The following is a 16,230-nucleotide window of genomic DNA, read 5'->3' on the forward strand; positions in this document are numbered from 1 at the left end:
ATTTGTTGCTTATGCCAGCCGAGTTGGATGTAGCAAAGGTGATTTGCCACTTATGCCCCAGAGTTAAAAATAAATGGTATCATTTAGGCAGAATGACCATAGAGGATATTAGCATGGCCAAGCAGTAATTATGTGCCCGCACCAGGTTTTCGATAATGGCTTAATGTGGTATTTTTTTCCTTTGTTGGCAGGAGTTTCGTGGCTGATAGTCGAAACAATCTACAGATGCGCGGGTTGGTGGTTCTGCTGATGTCAAAAGCAGCTGGGCCCAGCAAGACTGCAGACATCCCCCTCCAGCACGACATGGTCAGCGGTATTTACTCCAGGTATGGATTCCTCCATGGATAATCAGGTTACTTTGCAGACAATGTCATATGAATGGTGATATCTGTCAGTTTGCATCTCATTCCTCCTATATGCTGACCAGTCCAAGAAGCTTTACGTTGCACAGCAGGGTCTATTTAACTATGCCCAGAACACGAGCAACGGTGCTATTTTCTTTGGTTGCTATTTAGAAATGAGAGGATCGAAGAGGAGCTCCAGGCAGAGCTAGAAGTTTGTTCTCTCTAGAATATTTTAATGTATTTTAAATATGGATTTTAGGTCTGTGAAATGCCATCTTCCTTTTTTTTTGCAAAATAATTTTTATTGCCTTTTTTTTTTTTTACAGTACATACATTGCATTTACTTCAGGATTAGTCATCTCGTAAATAGTAGTACAAGTCAATTTGTAAAGCCATACTTCCGTTTTTGACACAGACAGCATTTGGTTATTGTCACAGGCGACATGGGCAAGCCTACTGGTGCGGGACTAGTGTCTGCAGGTGAGTGCCTACAGTATGTACTGTGAGCTGAGCGCTAGGCGCTAGTACTGTGATCAACATCTTGTTATGTTTGTGATAACAAACGGAACTCTTCAACCGGGGTGACTTTAACTGGGGTACACTGTAACTAGGACAATGTCGTTTAATAGGGACCGGCAAGCTGTTGTGTTCTAACTAGACTGTAGACTGTGTGTGCGGTTGGTGGGAGGGGGCGGGGATGCCAATCCAGGGGCGTTTTAAGTGAAATGCCATCTTCCTTACTTTGAAAACTCCCTCGGTCTTCCACAGGGTGATCTTATCTTTAAATAGGCATGTGCAGGTGGGATGCTATAGGCCAGGTAACACATGATGCCATGAGCAAGGGTCCCCTGGTGTTGCCAACACTGCTATGATATCAACAGTAGAAACAGGCTTTGTTGAAGTTTAGAAGATAGCCTTGTATAAAGACACCTTCTTCATATTCTTGTTTTGTGTCATACGTGTACAGAAGTCCTTGTTTTAAATAGGACATTAGATATCTTGCTCTGATTTATTCCTTCCTTTTCCTGCACTCTGTGTTGATCCATCCCTTGTGTACTTTTCACCCGCATTCTCCGTGTTGCTCTCACCCTGGTCTGTTTCTACTCCATACAAACCCCCCCGCTCACCCTGCACTCTGTGTTGCTCTTTCCCTTGTGTGCTTTTCCACCCTCCTCCCGCATTATGTTGGCCGATGCTGCACAGCAACAGCATAAAATACAATATTGTTTGCCAGTTTTGCACAGCTTTGGCAAACATCATTAGCAAAGCCAATAGATCCAAAGATCGAGATCTATTGGCTTGCCAATGCTTATTACAATTTTTGACTTGGTGCCTCTTGGTACATTGGCATTGCTAGAGGGCTACCTGGTACAGGGTGCTACATAACGTTTCTCATTTATTTGTCCATTAACAGCTTACTCCCCTTTGATGCCTCATGGCCCAGTGTAATCTGGAAATATGACACACTGATTCTGTTTCATGCATAGATAGTTCATCATATTGCCACAGGAGCTACTTGTACACCAGGAAATGGAGCTGGAGCAGTTTTCCCGTTCTAGTCTTTTCCTCTTAACATTGATGGACCAGGCATCGTGGAATGAAGCAGGTAAAGATGAAAGTGCCCAGCAAGGAGGTTAGAGTTGTAATATTTTTGACACCTAGCAGTGTGACACAGAAATGAAATACTTGGCATCGTTGTAGCATAAGTAGGTAATGTTTCAGGCACCTGGTGTATTGCTAATGTCACAAAAAATAGACAGCAATAGTGACTGATGCATAAAGTTACTATGGATCACTGAAATAATATCGAGGGACAGAATATCGACCAACAAAAATATCGTTGACAAAATATCGAGAGACAAAATATCGAGTTTCTATCTACAAACAGGTAAATACAAAAATATTGAGTTAAAAATATCGTTTACAAAAATATCGTTGTAAAAAATATCGACTTTAATAAAAACAATGTTTAATTACATTAATATAAAAAATTAATTACTAAAATATACTTAACAATACTTAAAATAACTTTTAATAATTAAATAATTAATGAAAGTAAAAAAATAATATTTTTTTAATCATATTTCTTAAAACATATATATATATATATATAGTAACAAAATTTAATTAAATAATAGCCAATATTATTATTATTATTATTTTTTTTTTTTAAACCTTTATTGTACAGAAAGCGCTCACAGATACGGGCCTACAACCCATCGGGCCGGCCACCACAATGAAAGAAGCATATCAGGCAGTATAGAAGCACCAAGAGGATATCACAGCAATCCATACAAAAAGCAAAGGCAAAAAGCCACTGAGCAAACATCACTAACAGGATGAGAGAAGGTTGATTTTATAATAGAAGAAAGGGTGTCGCAGAATAATGGTAATCCGTAAAGTCCAGAGGGCCGTGGTGGGCCGCGAGCAAGCAGAAGTATCAAACACAGGAAAATTCAAAAAGAACAGTTACATTTTGGTAAAGGCAGAACGTGAGTCCCACAATAATAAGCAATTGCAACCGCTGCCCAGCGCCCTCCCACCACTACGAAAACACACAATAATACACAAAACTAAAATTAGACTTGCAAAAACAAAGAGCCCTCTGTTACAACAACCCGGGGAAGGGAAAAAAAAAAGGGGGAGAGGAGAAAAAAAGGGGGGGGGGGGAAAGACATAGGAAAAAAAGGGGAGAGAAGTAAGAACGCAGCATCACTGTACGCGCCCCACGGCTAACAAAGCACTCGAGAATAGACCGGTACATGGAACTAATGGTAACAGGAGGAATGAATGCGCAGTAAACAGTGACGGCAGGAATACCAGAAGGCCCATGCTAGCAAACACACCCCAGGGGGCCACACACCGACACCGCGTCTCGAAAAAAGGGGGGATACATAAGAGCCATAGAACCAAAAAGAATGAGGGGAAAACACAACACAACAGACCCCCCCCCCACCCCGCACATCCCACCCTGCACCCCTGCAGAAGGCTATGGCCTACCCCCCGGCAGCGTGCCTGTCGCCCTAATCAGAACCCGAAATATAGAAGAGATAAGTAAGAAAGAACCACAAAGACAAAAAGAAGAAGGGAAAACAGGGAAGGAACAACAGGAGAGGAGCCATATTATCAAAACCCCATCAGCTCCCTCCCCCCCGTCCGAAAATACTCAGAGCCCACGGGAAGATAGTAGGCACAAGGATAAACTCCAGGAACATGAAGGAGAATCGAACATAGTCATACAATCACAAACGGATCATCCAACCATACCGCAAGATAATAGTCCACCGAGGCAAGTTCATCTCATCCCTGTCCTTGTTTATCACAAGCTGTAGTCGTCCAACACACAAGGAACCAAATCATGCGAAACAGGAGGTGAATAACAGGGAGTCCGATTGGCAAGCCACACAAGCCATATCGAGTGCGACCCGGATGAACAGGAAGGGACGGCAACCACATCAGGCAAAGCAGGCACAGTTCCGGCGACAATATGAGGAAAGCCGATCCGACGGAGCAATCACAGGATCTTCGTTCGGCCATTCGAGGCAAAAAAGGAAAGGGAGATCCAACGAGGACGGTCCGGACGGGACCCGGCCGGCGGACCCCCGGCACAGGGGGGAGCTCAGGATGAAGGCGGGCAGCAGAGATCCGTACACCCACTCCGACGGCGGCCGCCGGGCCCACGACCTCCAGGAAAGTTCCAGCAGCACACAACAGAGATGAAGCCGCACCAACCAAGGGGGGCCCAGCAGGCCCGGCAAAATGATCCTCCTCCAGGTCAATGATAGGTGCGGCCATGGGAGCGCCCCAGGAGCGCAAGGCGGCGAGGATGTCGCCAAGCGTAGGATCACCTTTACGGTATTCAGCAAACGTGCCATGCGGCGGACCAGCATCGCCAGTCTCGGCCAGGCCGAGAGACATGGGGCCGGCCGCCATCTTAGAAGCCCGGCGGGGCCGCGGCAAACTCCGACCCCCGTCCGGGCACCAGCGGGGCAAACAGGATACAGCCGACCACCAGCAGAGGCACCACCAGAGCAGGAAGGGGGGCCACCAGAAGAAGGCGAGTCGCCGGCTCCCCACACGCCACCGGCTCCGTTCTCCGAGTCCGGGCGGAGGGACTCAAAATGGCCGAACCGGAGAACAAAGGGGAGACGAGCCACATATACGGTCAACCCCGTCCATGGAAGGCAGCGCCCCAACACCAGGCCGCAGGACCGCCGGACCAGGCCCGGATAGCCGTTACCGGTCTAATTGCACATCGGCCTCTCCGACCGAGCCCACACCGCCACCAAGTGCCGGCCACAGCGCTCCGTCCCGCCCGGGCGCCGCCAAGAAGTGTCAGGCCCGCTCGCTCCGGAGGCCCCGAAGCAGACAAGGGCGCAGCTCAGGATCCGCGGCACCCAGGAACAAACGGATCAAACGGTAAGTGCCTGTGAAATGTCGTAGTTCCATAGTCTATCAAAGAATACTTCCCGGGGCAGGATAAAACACAGGATAGACGTTCCAGACAGGAAAGCGAACGGAGCCGAGCTAAAACGCGGCCATCTCGGACGCGAGCTTGGCTCCTCCCAATATAGCCAATATTATTAACGTACAAATACAATAGAGTAAAAATTACTATTCCCACTCCAGTGGGTGCAACAGTAGGACAAGCGTTGGATAGCGTAGGGGTTAAAATTACTATTCCCACTCCAAGGAGTGCAACAGTGGATATATGACGTTACAACGCAACTTTTACAACGCACTACCATTACAACGTAAGTATTGGTAAGTATATAATAATTTTTATAATTTAAATTATTTAAAATTAATTTAATATAATTTAATTTAATTTCATTTCATTAAATTAAATTAATGTAAATTTAATTTTACTTTATTTTTACACTGTACCCCTGTACCCCAAAAACCCAAAACTGACCCTGAACCCTAAAAAAAACCCTTTACCCAAAACCCCAAAACTGACCCTGAACCCTAAAAATACCCCTTTACCCAAAAACTAAAAACTGACCCTGAACCCTAAAAATACCCCTTTACCCAAAAACCCAAAACTGACCCTGAACCCTAAAAATACCCCTTAACCCAAAAACTAAAAACTGACCCTGAACCCTAAAAATACCCCTTTACCCAAAAACTAAAAACTGACCCTGAACCCTAAAAATACCCCTTTACCCAAAAACTAAAAACTGACCCTGAACCCTAAAAATACCCCTTTACCCAAAAACTAAAAACTGACCCTGAACCCTAAAAATACCCCTTTACTCAAAAACTAAAAACTGACCCTGAACCCTAAAAATACCCCTTTACCCAAAAACTAAAAACTGACCCTGAACCCAAAAAATACCCCTTTACCCAAAAACTAAAAACTGACCCTGAACCCTAAAAATACCCCTTTACCCAAAAACCAAAAACTGACCCTGAACCCTAAAAATACCCCTTTAATTTAACATAATTAGCAATTAATCAATTAAATTAAATTAATTACCAATTACATTTTAAATAATTAACAAATATTATTTAATTACCAATTAATTACATATTACTACCAATTGATACATTTACATATTTAATTAATTATAATTAAATTACTTCCCACCCTATTCCCCTATAAACCCACAACCCGCTACAGGAAATAAATTATTTTAATTTACATAATTAGCAATTAATCAATTAAATTAAATTAATTACCAATTAAATTTTAAATAATTAACAAATATTATTTAATTGCCAATTAATTAATTATTACTACCAATTAATAAATTTACATATTTAATTAATTATAATTAAATTACTTCCCACCCTATTCCCCTATAAACCCACAACCCGCTACAGAATAAAATTACACAATAATTACAAAAAAATCATTAATTAAAAATAATTATAACATAAAATGACACTTTTCACACATATTATAACATAAAAACACTATAAATAATTAAATATTATTTAAAAAACGATATTTTTTACTATCTAGATTATATACTTGGATATTTTCACTTTCTATATTATTTACAGTCGATATTACTTCACTTACCTTAAAAACGATATTTTGACTGTCGATATTCTGTCCTGTCGATATTTTGTCCAAACGATATTTAAAACTCGATATTCTGTCCAAACGATATTTTGGAGTCGATATTATGTCTGTGCACCAGTTACTATATGTGTAAATAAACAAAATCATCCACCTATGAGGATATGCAAAAATGTGGCGTCCACTTATACTATTTCAAAACCTTGGTGCTATTTTAAATATGCGCTGCTGTTTTCATTTCATTGACTATGCATTAAATTCTAATATATTAAATGTTGTCGGATTCGTAGAAGGCAAAGGAAAGCAAATGGAACTCGGGCATCCATCTTCGAAATGTTACGTTTCCATCTTCGAAATGTTACGTTTATTGAATCCACCATTTTACAGTTTCACATTAAGAAGGCCTTGAGCAGAATCTGCTCCAGCAGGATTCAACCCTACACTTCAGTGTCAAAACGAGACTTTCATCACAATACTCCCAGCATGGATACATGCAAGCAATGAAGCTGTCATCAGTTCTACTCATGTACCGAATAACTTAGATGGGGAAGCATCAGGCTGAAGTTTCCAAGTTCAGTCTACAAAATCAATATCCCCTTTTAGGTCTCCGCATGCATTGTCCCTGCAAGACCTTTTATTTTCTAAAAGTGGGCATAAAAGCCGTCCACTGCTTATCACTGGTTGGCTTCATTGTAACTCTCATTATAGTCTTACTTCTTCTTTGTGTGTTTATCCCTATTTTAGAACACCGACACACTCTACCAGTGTATAGTATCGTTTTTTCATAAATTAAATATTGATTCCACTATTTTGCAATTTTTCATTTAGCCTCTGAATCTGTAACTTTATGTTCTAAGTTAATCACAGCTTTTTAGGTCTCGCCTAGACGAAAGCAAAAAGCGAAGCTTTTTGCTGTCTAGCGAGACTACTTATGTCGCCACTTTCCAGGGATTCCGGGGAATGTGGACAGCACAGCAGACTGTCACGAGCGTCTCCTGCTGGAGATTGTACCTCGTGAGCGCGCACGTCGTCACTCACGCATGCGCACAACCAAAGGCATCCACACACTGCATATACACACACGCACCCCCCCTTAAACATACACACGCGCACACAGACAGACGCACGCACAAACACACTCAAACAGACACATACACACGCACGCGTACACCCCACCCCCACTCACCCCTCCTCTCACTCAACTTACCTGTTCTGGCGGTGCACGGCGGCGGCTCCTTCTCCCGGGTGGCGGTAGCGCTTTGCGGGGCTCTCTCACCACATGAGAGCCCCGCCTTCCCCATGCGCCCGGCCGCTCTTCACCCGGTCCCCCATCTCGGGACCGGGACTCAATGCGGAGCCTTCGTGGCTCCTCGGGCAGCTCTCTCTGTCTCTCGGCGCGATGGGGCGGGACTTCCGGTTGGGGCCGCGCTGGCATTGGCCGGCTTCCCAACCGCTTCCGGGTCGTCGCGGGCAGCGCGGCGGCCCGGCACAGCCATGATGCGTATTGTTTTCGAGGCCTACCCTTACCAATTATTTCTTTTTTCCTATGTCGTAGTTGCGGCTCCGCCATATTGTTACTGGCCAGAGGCTTTGAGCCGCGCTGCACAAATGACGTGTTAATACTGCGCTGTCATTTTTCTCACTTTCGGTTCAGTGTGGGCAGAGTGTTTGCCATGTGGTCGGTAGCTGCCCATTCCCGGTCCTTTTTGCCCTAACTGGCTGCCACCTCGCCTGCCGTAGCAGGTCCGCTGAAGCCGCTGGTCACCGAAGTTCCGGTGGTGGCTGAGAAGTTGTATTTCCTGGAAGCGAGGAAGTTCTGCCTTCGCCTCAGTCTGTCCTGGCATTGAGCCTGTGCCTCCTTGCCTTATGGCCTCTCTTGCTAGCGGAGCCCCTGAAATTTCATGCCTATGGTAAGTTGTTTCCCAATTTCTCTTGCCTGCCCCTGCCTCCTGCCTGTGTATGCACTCTGTCCGGCACCGTACTTGTTTGTCTTTACGCCCGCCCCCGTCCGTTGTCCATATTGTCTTTACTCCTGCCCCCGCTCCTGTCGTTTGTGTGGTCTTTACTCCTGTCCCCTCCCGATCTCTGTTATTTTTACTCCTGGTGTAAAAATGCTTGTTAAGCATAGTTTTCAATGCACTAATGTTTCATAGGCAGTCTGCCTTTTTTTGTACGATATGTCTGGCGAAAGTTGGATACGATTGTCTTCCTTTTGTACCTCGAATCTTACAAATAAACTGGTGCTCATGTACAGTGTTCCGATATGTTTGGGTCTGCTTCACACGATATAAAACTGTAAAATGTATAGCGTCATTAATAAGCTCCCTGACTTTCACGGGGGGTGGTTTTGGCTTGTATATGTGCAGTCTAAACTTCACCTTCGGCGTTGCCAAGTGTTTCCAGTCTGTTGCAGCCGGAGGCAGGGCCGGAAGATTCGCTAGGACTAGCATTATCAGGCTATTGTAGTAATTTATACACAAGGATCTCCTGATTGAAATAGAAGTGGCAGGCTTGACTGGCAGCGGGAGGACAGTGCGCGTGCAAGATCGGAACAAAAGGCAACAGAGCACAACAATAATACTATATAAAAGAACATAAGCCATGCCCTGCATGATGTGATATACTAAAGTAAACGGCAAAAGCAGTGCACTCAGCGATTTTAGTTTTAATAAGCAACATGTTATGGCGCATAGAATCAACAATATAACGAGCATTGGCATAGCCAATAGGTCTAGCCTTTGGGACCTTATAACTATTTAGATATGCAGCACAATATCCTTGGTGCAACAACATAAAGTGTTACATGGGTAAACACTTATAAGGTCCCAAAGGCGAGACCTATTGGCTATGCCAATGCTTTTTTCTTATATAGCCTATGTCCATCTGCTTGCCCTGACGTTTTCAAAGATGTATTGGGTGTTTGAATTGGTGGTGTACTTTTCGAGTTTACCTGCCTCAAAAGACAGTTCTCTCTTTATAATAGTAGTATAGATAAGTGTGTTGCATAGAGGAATCCATTTCCCCTGAACAAATTGTATGCTATGTAGATTTTTGAACTAAGTGAACAGGACCTCAAAGGATAGGTCACATGGCATAACTAGAAATACACCAGGAAACATGCTTCTGACACAGCTTTACATGCATATGTCTGGGAATGTTTGCAAACAGGAAAATAAATCAAATCTAATTGTGACCCTGGGTGGCGATTTAAATCTTTGTACATACTTTTAGAGGTTTTTCATGAGCAGGGTCATCTCCATCTCCCCACATCCAACTCATGCCTACCACCCACCACCAACTACCCATCTTATTAAACACTACAGGTCCCAAACATGCTGCAAATTCAGTGCTAAGCCTCCATATATCACAAACTATAAATAAATATTAACCTTCACATCAGCAGTAACTTCATGCTGGCCCCCCCAGGCTATCCCATCTTGCCATGAAATCTTGGATTCCTTGACTTTCATCAACACAACCCATGACATTCCTAGTAACAAACTAGGGGGCACATTCAGATCCTCAATATATTATTTCAACCCTCTTCAAAGTCAATGAGTTTTGGCATGACTGACCTATCAACTTTGCCAATTTGCTAATGCCATTCAGCATTGGCAACAAAATAATTTAAGCGCAAAGATGCATTGGCATGCATGAGCAGTTGTGTGTCATGATGCTCGGCTACGCTATAGTGTTACCAAACATGGGCACATATGAATCATGAGGCACCATCTTAGAAAAGTACAGAAAAAAGGCAGTGAAGAACATTTTTTGTACATAGAAAAAAACGGTCAGCAAATTGCAGCTACCGGGTTTTTTTTTTAATGAGATGGGTCGTGCGAGTAGTGAGTGGGTGGAGTGAATAGATGGCAATTTAAGGGGGGAGGGTAGGGAGGGGGGGCAAAAGAAAACAAGCCTTTTCAATGCAATAGGTCTCGCATTTACACAAGTTTGAGCTATTGACATTGCAAATAAAAATGCCTTTTATTTTTGCTTTCGGTTTAAAAACATAAATAAAAGGCATTGTCATTTACAATGCCAATAGCTTAAACTTCGTAAATGCGAGACCTATTGCATTGCAAATGCTTGTTTTGTAAGGAATTCAAATAGAATTTGAATTTTTTAATTGATTTGTTGTTGCACTTTGAGAATCTTTAGTTTAACACAAATATATTATGAAGAAAAACACATTAAACTCATTCCAGATGCTTGTCACAATAACAGTGTTAAAATTAACATTTTTCCTACACTTCCTTCTGCACTGTGAATGATGGGGTGTCGGGGGAGGGGGGCATGTGGGGAGGACCTCGATCTTAAGTGGCTTGAATCTTGAGTCATCCCAGCAGCAGTTATGCATTTGTCAGTCCCTATTTTTTCTAGTCACATATCTATTTTTGTTAGAGTAAAGGACCATTCTGCCAGCGTCCTCCAGGAGTGACAAACTGTTGATGGAAATACAGAACACAACAGTAGATTATCCTGCCCGTTGTTGCCACAGAAACCCTACCTCCTCGTCTCGTGCTTCCTCTTTACTTTGTTGGTACTTTGTATCCTTTTGTTTTCATGCAAGAGCTTTTTGAAATAATTGCATTCATTCTTTTTTCTACCATTCTTGCTCTGAGGTTTTCCCTGGTGGGTAAAAGGGTATGTGGGATTCGTGCTGCATTCTTCCTTCTGATTGATATTTCACTGCCTGCATTGCACCGAGTAAATGAGCAACGAGGCAGAAACAGGTGGCAAAATGCCACAACAAGGTGGCGAGGTAGGGAGCACGGATATTGTGGGCGGCTTCCCATTTACAAAAAACGCTCATGTCACTTTTCCTGTTCCTGTGGAAGAGGGGTGAACATAATTGTTTACACAAACCACAATCGAGATATGTTTGTGAGCTTTTGCAGCCCTCCAAGAAAAAGAATGAATACCAAACGCATTGCTTTCAAGTGTGGAAAACTAACAAACACGCATTGCCAATGTCAATAGGTTTGGCTTTAAAGGAATGTCCACCACTCAAATTACTTACATATTTCACTATACTAATTCAACACTAATCCTTTATGGGTTCCGGAGTAGCGTGCTACTCACTGAAAAAGCACGTTGCCGCCACGTCAGGGGTAGGAAGCGCTACATAAATCCAATTACAATACTATACATTACAAGTAAATTGCATTGGAATGAATAAGTATATGTGTGTAAGCAAAGAACTGTAGAATACTTTTGGTGTAGGTTAAAAAGTAAGGTGACAGTTGCACTGCCAAGCTAGACCCAAACATCCACATAGGTTAATGACTGCCCCTGTCCTATCTGTGATGCTGCCAGAGGAAAAACACCATAAATTATCTAGTTATCTAAGACATTTTAATAGCATTACAGTGCCATGTCTGTGCCCCTGAAAGTTGAAGTTCAGACAGCTGTATAAACAAAATTATCACAACTATATGGAGGGCAAGAACTTTTTGGTGTAACTACACAATTCCTTCCCACTCAAAACGTACTCCTGATTTCCAACATGTGGGCGGAGCCAAAGCCCCTCGCCAGTGATGTTCACATAATTGTCTGGCGACAGCTGCCAGGAGGTTGAAGAGGGAGGAGGGACAAAAAAAATAAAAATCACTGTGGTACAAACACCTCTGCCAAAAGTGTGTACGCAGATCGGGTGAAAGCAAGATACATTGTGTTTACATCTTAGTGCACTGAAAATCTATGAAATGGAACATAATGATGTAAACTCTGTGTTATAATATATTACTCTCCTTATTTGGTCCCTTCGTTTGAAATACCTAAAAAGATAAAAGGTGACCAAGATGACAATTGTCTGTCACAAGATGCAGTGAAGTGTTTTTTTTCTTAAATCTTACAACATCCTAATTCCTTTTAGTGGACTTTTCACTTTCTATATGCAATGTAGGTACCAGTATGCAGTGTGATCTTCTTCTAATAACTTAGTAAATACAGAAATTAGCTCTGGCAAGATATTGCCCTTTCCCAGAGCAATGATAATGAATGTGATGTTGCATTTGCCACTGATACATGTATCTTTTGCGTGTGTGCATTCTTACTGATCACTTGCCTCCTTCTCAAATGCAAATATATTTCTACTTGAATCTAAACATTCTGACCACTGTTTAGCTACTATGCAAAAAACTTACCAATAAAGTGACTAGATTTTCATTCTAAATAGCTGCATAAATTGAATGAGAGTGCAGAAAAAAAGCTGAAGAAGGAAGCTAGCAGTGCTGGAGTCAGGGGCTTGCAGATGAGGGTGATGAGGATTTATAAACATTTATAAACAGTGAACAGCTCCCCAAGAAGGGTGTCCTAGTGATGACCTGAGCTGTCAAAATGAGGTCAGCAAATTAACCAGGTTTTCAAGTTCTAGCAAAACATTAGCTAATCTTGTTCTAATTAAAGATGGAAATGGTGTTCCATAGCTTAGGGGCAACTCAGGAGAAGAGTCTCCCTTCTGGTAGAGCTCGAGAAATTTGAGGATCTTCTAACAGGGGGACGCTTTTGCCAAAACTCAACATCTGCTTGGCACTATGACGTTCAATTCTTTATTGCATGAAAGTGGGATCCGGTTATGATAGACTCCGTGAGCAATGCATGACGCCTTAGTACAGGTACAGGTACTGTTTCACAAACAACCAGTGCAGGTCTTTGAGGTGAGAAGAAATAGGGCTATACAGCAGAAGGTTAGGTCTCCACAAATATTCTGGATTATTTATATCCGTTGTAATGATCTTGTAGGCAAACCAAGATATAAAAGATTGCCACTGTCTATATGTGGTAAAATAATCTCTTGGACCATTGTACCGTGAGAGCTTAAGGGAAGCAGGTGGAGTATTTTGTGTAATATACATAGGTAGTAGAAGCAAGAGCAAACACGAGCATTGATCTTTTTGTAAATAAAGAGACATCCATGATCACTATGGGGTTTTTACAGACTTTTTGGGAGGAGCAACCATACTCGTTTCTGAGCGCTACCAATTAGGGAGGCTATATAATAGAGAACATTCCCTCTAAGAGGAGCAGCTCAGCTTTTTCTCCATTTAGTTCTAGTGAGTCATTTCCCATCCATAAGGCCATGGCAGGCATACAAGCACGAAAATTGCTGGTAGAGCCAGAAGATCTGTCTGTAAAAGAGATGATGACCTGGGTATCCTCTGGCTGGGGCATTAAAGAAAACCAAACCCCAAAGATGTTGTCAGCCGGTGGACAAGGTAAACATTTAAGAGCGTAGAGCTCAATGAAGAACCTTGTAGCCCAGTTTAGGTTTAGGTTGAGAATGAAATGGTGACAAGACAACCGATTAGAAGCAATCATTCGGAAAAGAAGAGAGCAAGTCCAGCACTTTTTTAAATGCCAATGGAACAGAGCCTTTAACTAAATACAGAGTGAAAGACTGTATCAAAGGCAATAGTAAGATCTGGCTGTACTAGCACTGAGCTCCCAACTCTGACCAACATCATCTGAATATCATCTTGGCAGCGAGTGCAGCCATCTCAGTTCTGGTGTAAACCGGCTTGCATATTATCCAAGATGATACATTCTATGGATGCAGAGAGCTGGGAAATTACTTTTTCTAGAATCATAGAGGGACAATGAAGAAGGGAAATTGAACTGTAATTGCTAAATACTGAAGGATTTGCCGAAGGTTTTTTGTCTCAATAGGACAGCCACCAGGGCCTCTTTCCACAGAGGGAGCATTGAGGCAAAAATCTGAGATGCATTGAAAAGGAAAAGGAGCTGTGGATCTTTATTATCTAGCACCAGGCTGAAAATGTGTGAAGGGCAGGGATCAATAGGTGAAAAAAACATAATCGCATGTTCCAGGATGGTATCCAGGTTTACAGACCCGAACTGTGAAAGCATAGGTTGAGAGCTGAGTGAGGTAGAAGACACACCTTAGTATCTGTTGTTAATGAAATATCCTCATTGTTTAAAGCGCAGTATATGTTCAAGATTTTCTCCTAAAAAAAAAAAGTGGGAAAAGATTCACCTTATTTCATAGAATGAGGAATAGAAGAGGAAATTGATGCTGGAGAAATAAGACTGTTTACAATTTTTAAAATGTATCTGGGAGTATTATATGCAGTAAGAATGGTAGATGTGAAATAGTCCGCTTTTTATTGTTTTTATCGTTTTTCTATATATTATTTATATATATATCGATATTTTTAAAATGTGTTTTCTACTTCTATTGGTTGTATGGAAATAGGGTACTGACTTTTAAATTTGGCATTGTTTTAAAGTGATGGCTTTGATTGTACATACTTTAATGATATTTTATATGGAATCAAGTAAAAAAAAAAATGTCCCCTCAAGACTTTCTGCTACGTTTTTTACAGCCTTTGATTTCCTTAAAAGAAGCTTGTTTTTGTATCAGAATATACTTTTACCTTCATAGCCTTTCCATTACCATTGCTTTACACTGTTGCTTGGCTGAACATAGGTCTCCTAAGTAACAAGGAGCAATTGAAGTTGTACTCTGAGAACGTTTTCGTTTACCCAGGGCAATCCTTTCTAATTCAGATGTGAAGACCAAAAACAGAAACATTGGGGGATAGCATTATTTGAAAAAGTAGTGTTTCTCCCAGCTCCAGCCTGTTTGAAGTGACCAGACAAAGGGAAGCATTAATGATAACTGCTAGCCCTCCTGTGGCATGATTAGGGCCATCATGTCTGATAATCTTGTAGGTAGAGGGAACTCCAATAGCGATATCTAGACCAGATGAGCCCCTTAGCCAGTTTCATATTATTTATATTCATATATAAATAATTTAATTGAAGAATCATGCTAATTTCATGGGCGTGGTGGGGTAAGCCAATTTGAAGAGTTGACGCCTTCGCCGCAGCGGACATTCAGCCGTGGTGCTGAAAAAAATGACACGTGCGTGGTTTGGATGGCCCCCGGCCATCCGACGCACACCCTGGCCGTCCGATGAATGTAAGAGGTTAAGGGAAGAATGAGTTGGGTCGTTGTTTACTACCAGGTCATGATGCATCATAGCTTGTGTAATCACCAAGGCTAAAGGAATCCTATTAGAAACTGGAGTATTAGTTGGGGGGGGGAGGTGTTGAACCCATCTCAAATAATAATCGCAATCCTTGTCAAGGTAAATCAATAGAGTCACTAAATAAACCTGTGCTCAACCCTCAGGTAGCTTGGCACAGAGCGGTTGGGCTTAACTCAGCAGTAATGTGTAAGGTATTTATGTAGTACTCAACCCGTGATAGAGTGAAAACACAACACAAGAAAAATTCCAAGCCAATTTACAAACATAGAGAATTTTTACATTTTGAATTAAAAATAGCACCAAAAAACAGAAAGTGCCAAACACTGGTATCTGACTGCCCTAGACAAGTCAAAGTTAAGGCTGACCGCGATGAATGGCCGGTCAGATACAGACTTAGAAACTTATATGGTGAAAAAATGGTCCGTAGCTGGACTCTGACGGTGGGCTGCTGAAGAGTGGGGCCCACTGTGGTTGTCCACAAAGGCGGGAAAGCTACAAGTGGGCAAAGTCCATGGTAAGAAAGCCCTCTGCATCAGTCCTGGTGAAGCGCTCTACGTTCAAACTTAGAAACTTTTTGGGAAGTCAGAGCTCCTTCAGCGGGGAAACTGGCAAGTTGAGCCCGAACGGCAATTTGACTTCGACGGCAATCCTGAAACATTTCTAAGTCCCACTTCTTGTAGTTTGGGGATGGGGGCCTTCACTAAAACACCAGCCATGTCCCCAGGATTTGTGGGGCTCTATTTAGGGACTACAACTCACTCCAAAGGAAACCAACAACAGGGTACATGGCAGATCAAGTTGGAACTGATCACATGGGCAATTGCAGGGAAGAGGCCTCTGGAAG

At 42.5% G+C, this 16,230-nt stretch overlaps 1 protein-coding gene across 1 annotated transcript in view; it reads left to right on the forward strand.

The window, feature by feature from the left end:
• PDSS2 (decaprenyl diphosphate synthase subunit 2) overlaps window positions 1–16,230 on the forward strand; it is a 799,955-nt gene that overhangs the window by 279,628 nt on the left and 504,097 nt on the right. The window contains exon 2 of the mRNA XM_078648421.1: window positions 192–326. Within this exon, the coding sequence (XP_078504547.1) occupies window positions 192–326 (135 nt within the window). The remainder of the gene's footprint in view (window positions 1–191; window positions 327–16,230) is intronic.

The sequence above is a fragment of the Lissotriton helveticus genome, chromosome 6 (assembly GCF_964261635.1).
Source record: "Lissotriton helveticus chromosome 6, aLisHel1.1, whole genome shotgun sequence".
NCBI lineage: Eukaryota > Metazoa > Chordata > Amphibia > Caudata > Salamandridae > Lissotriton > Lissotriton helveticus.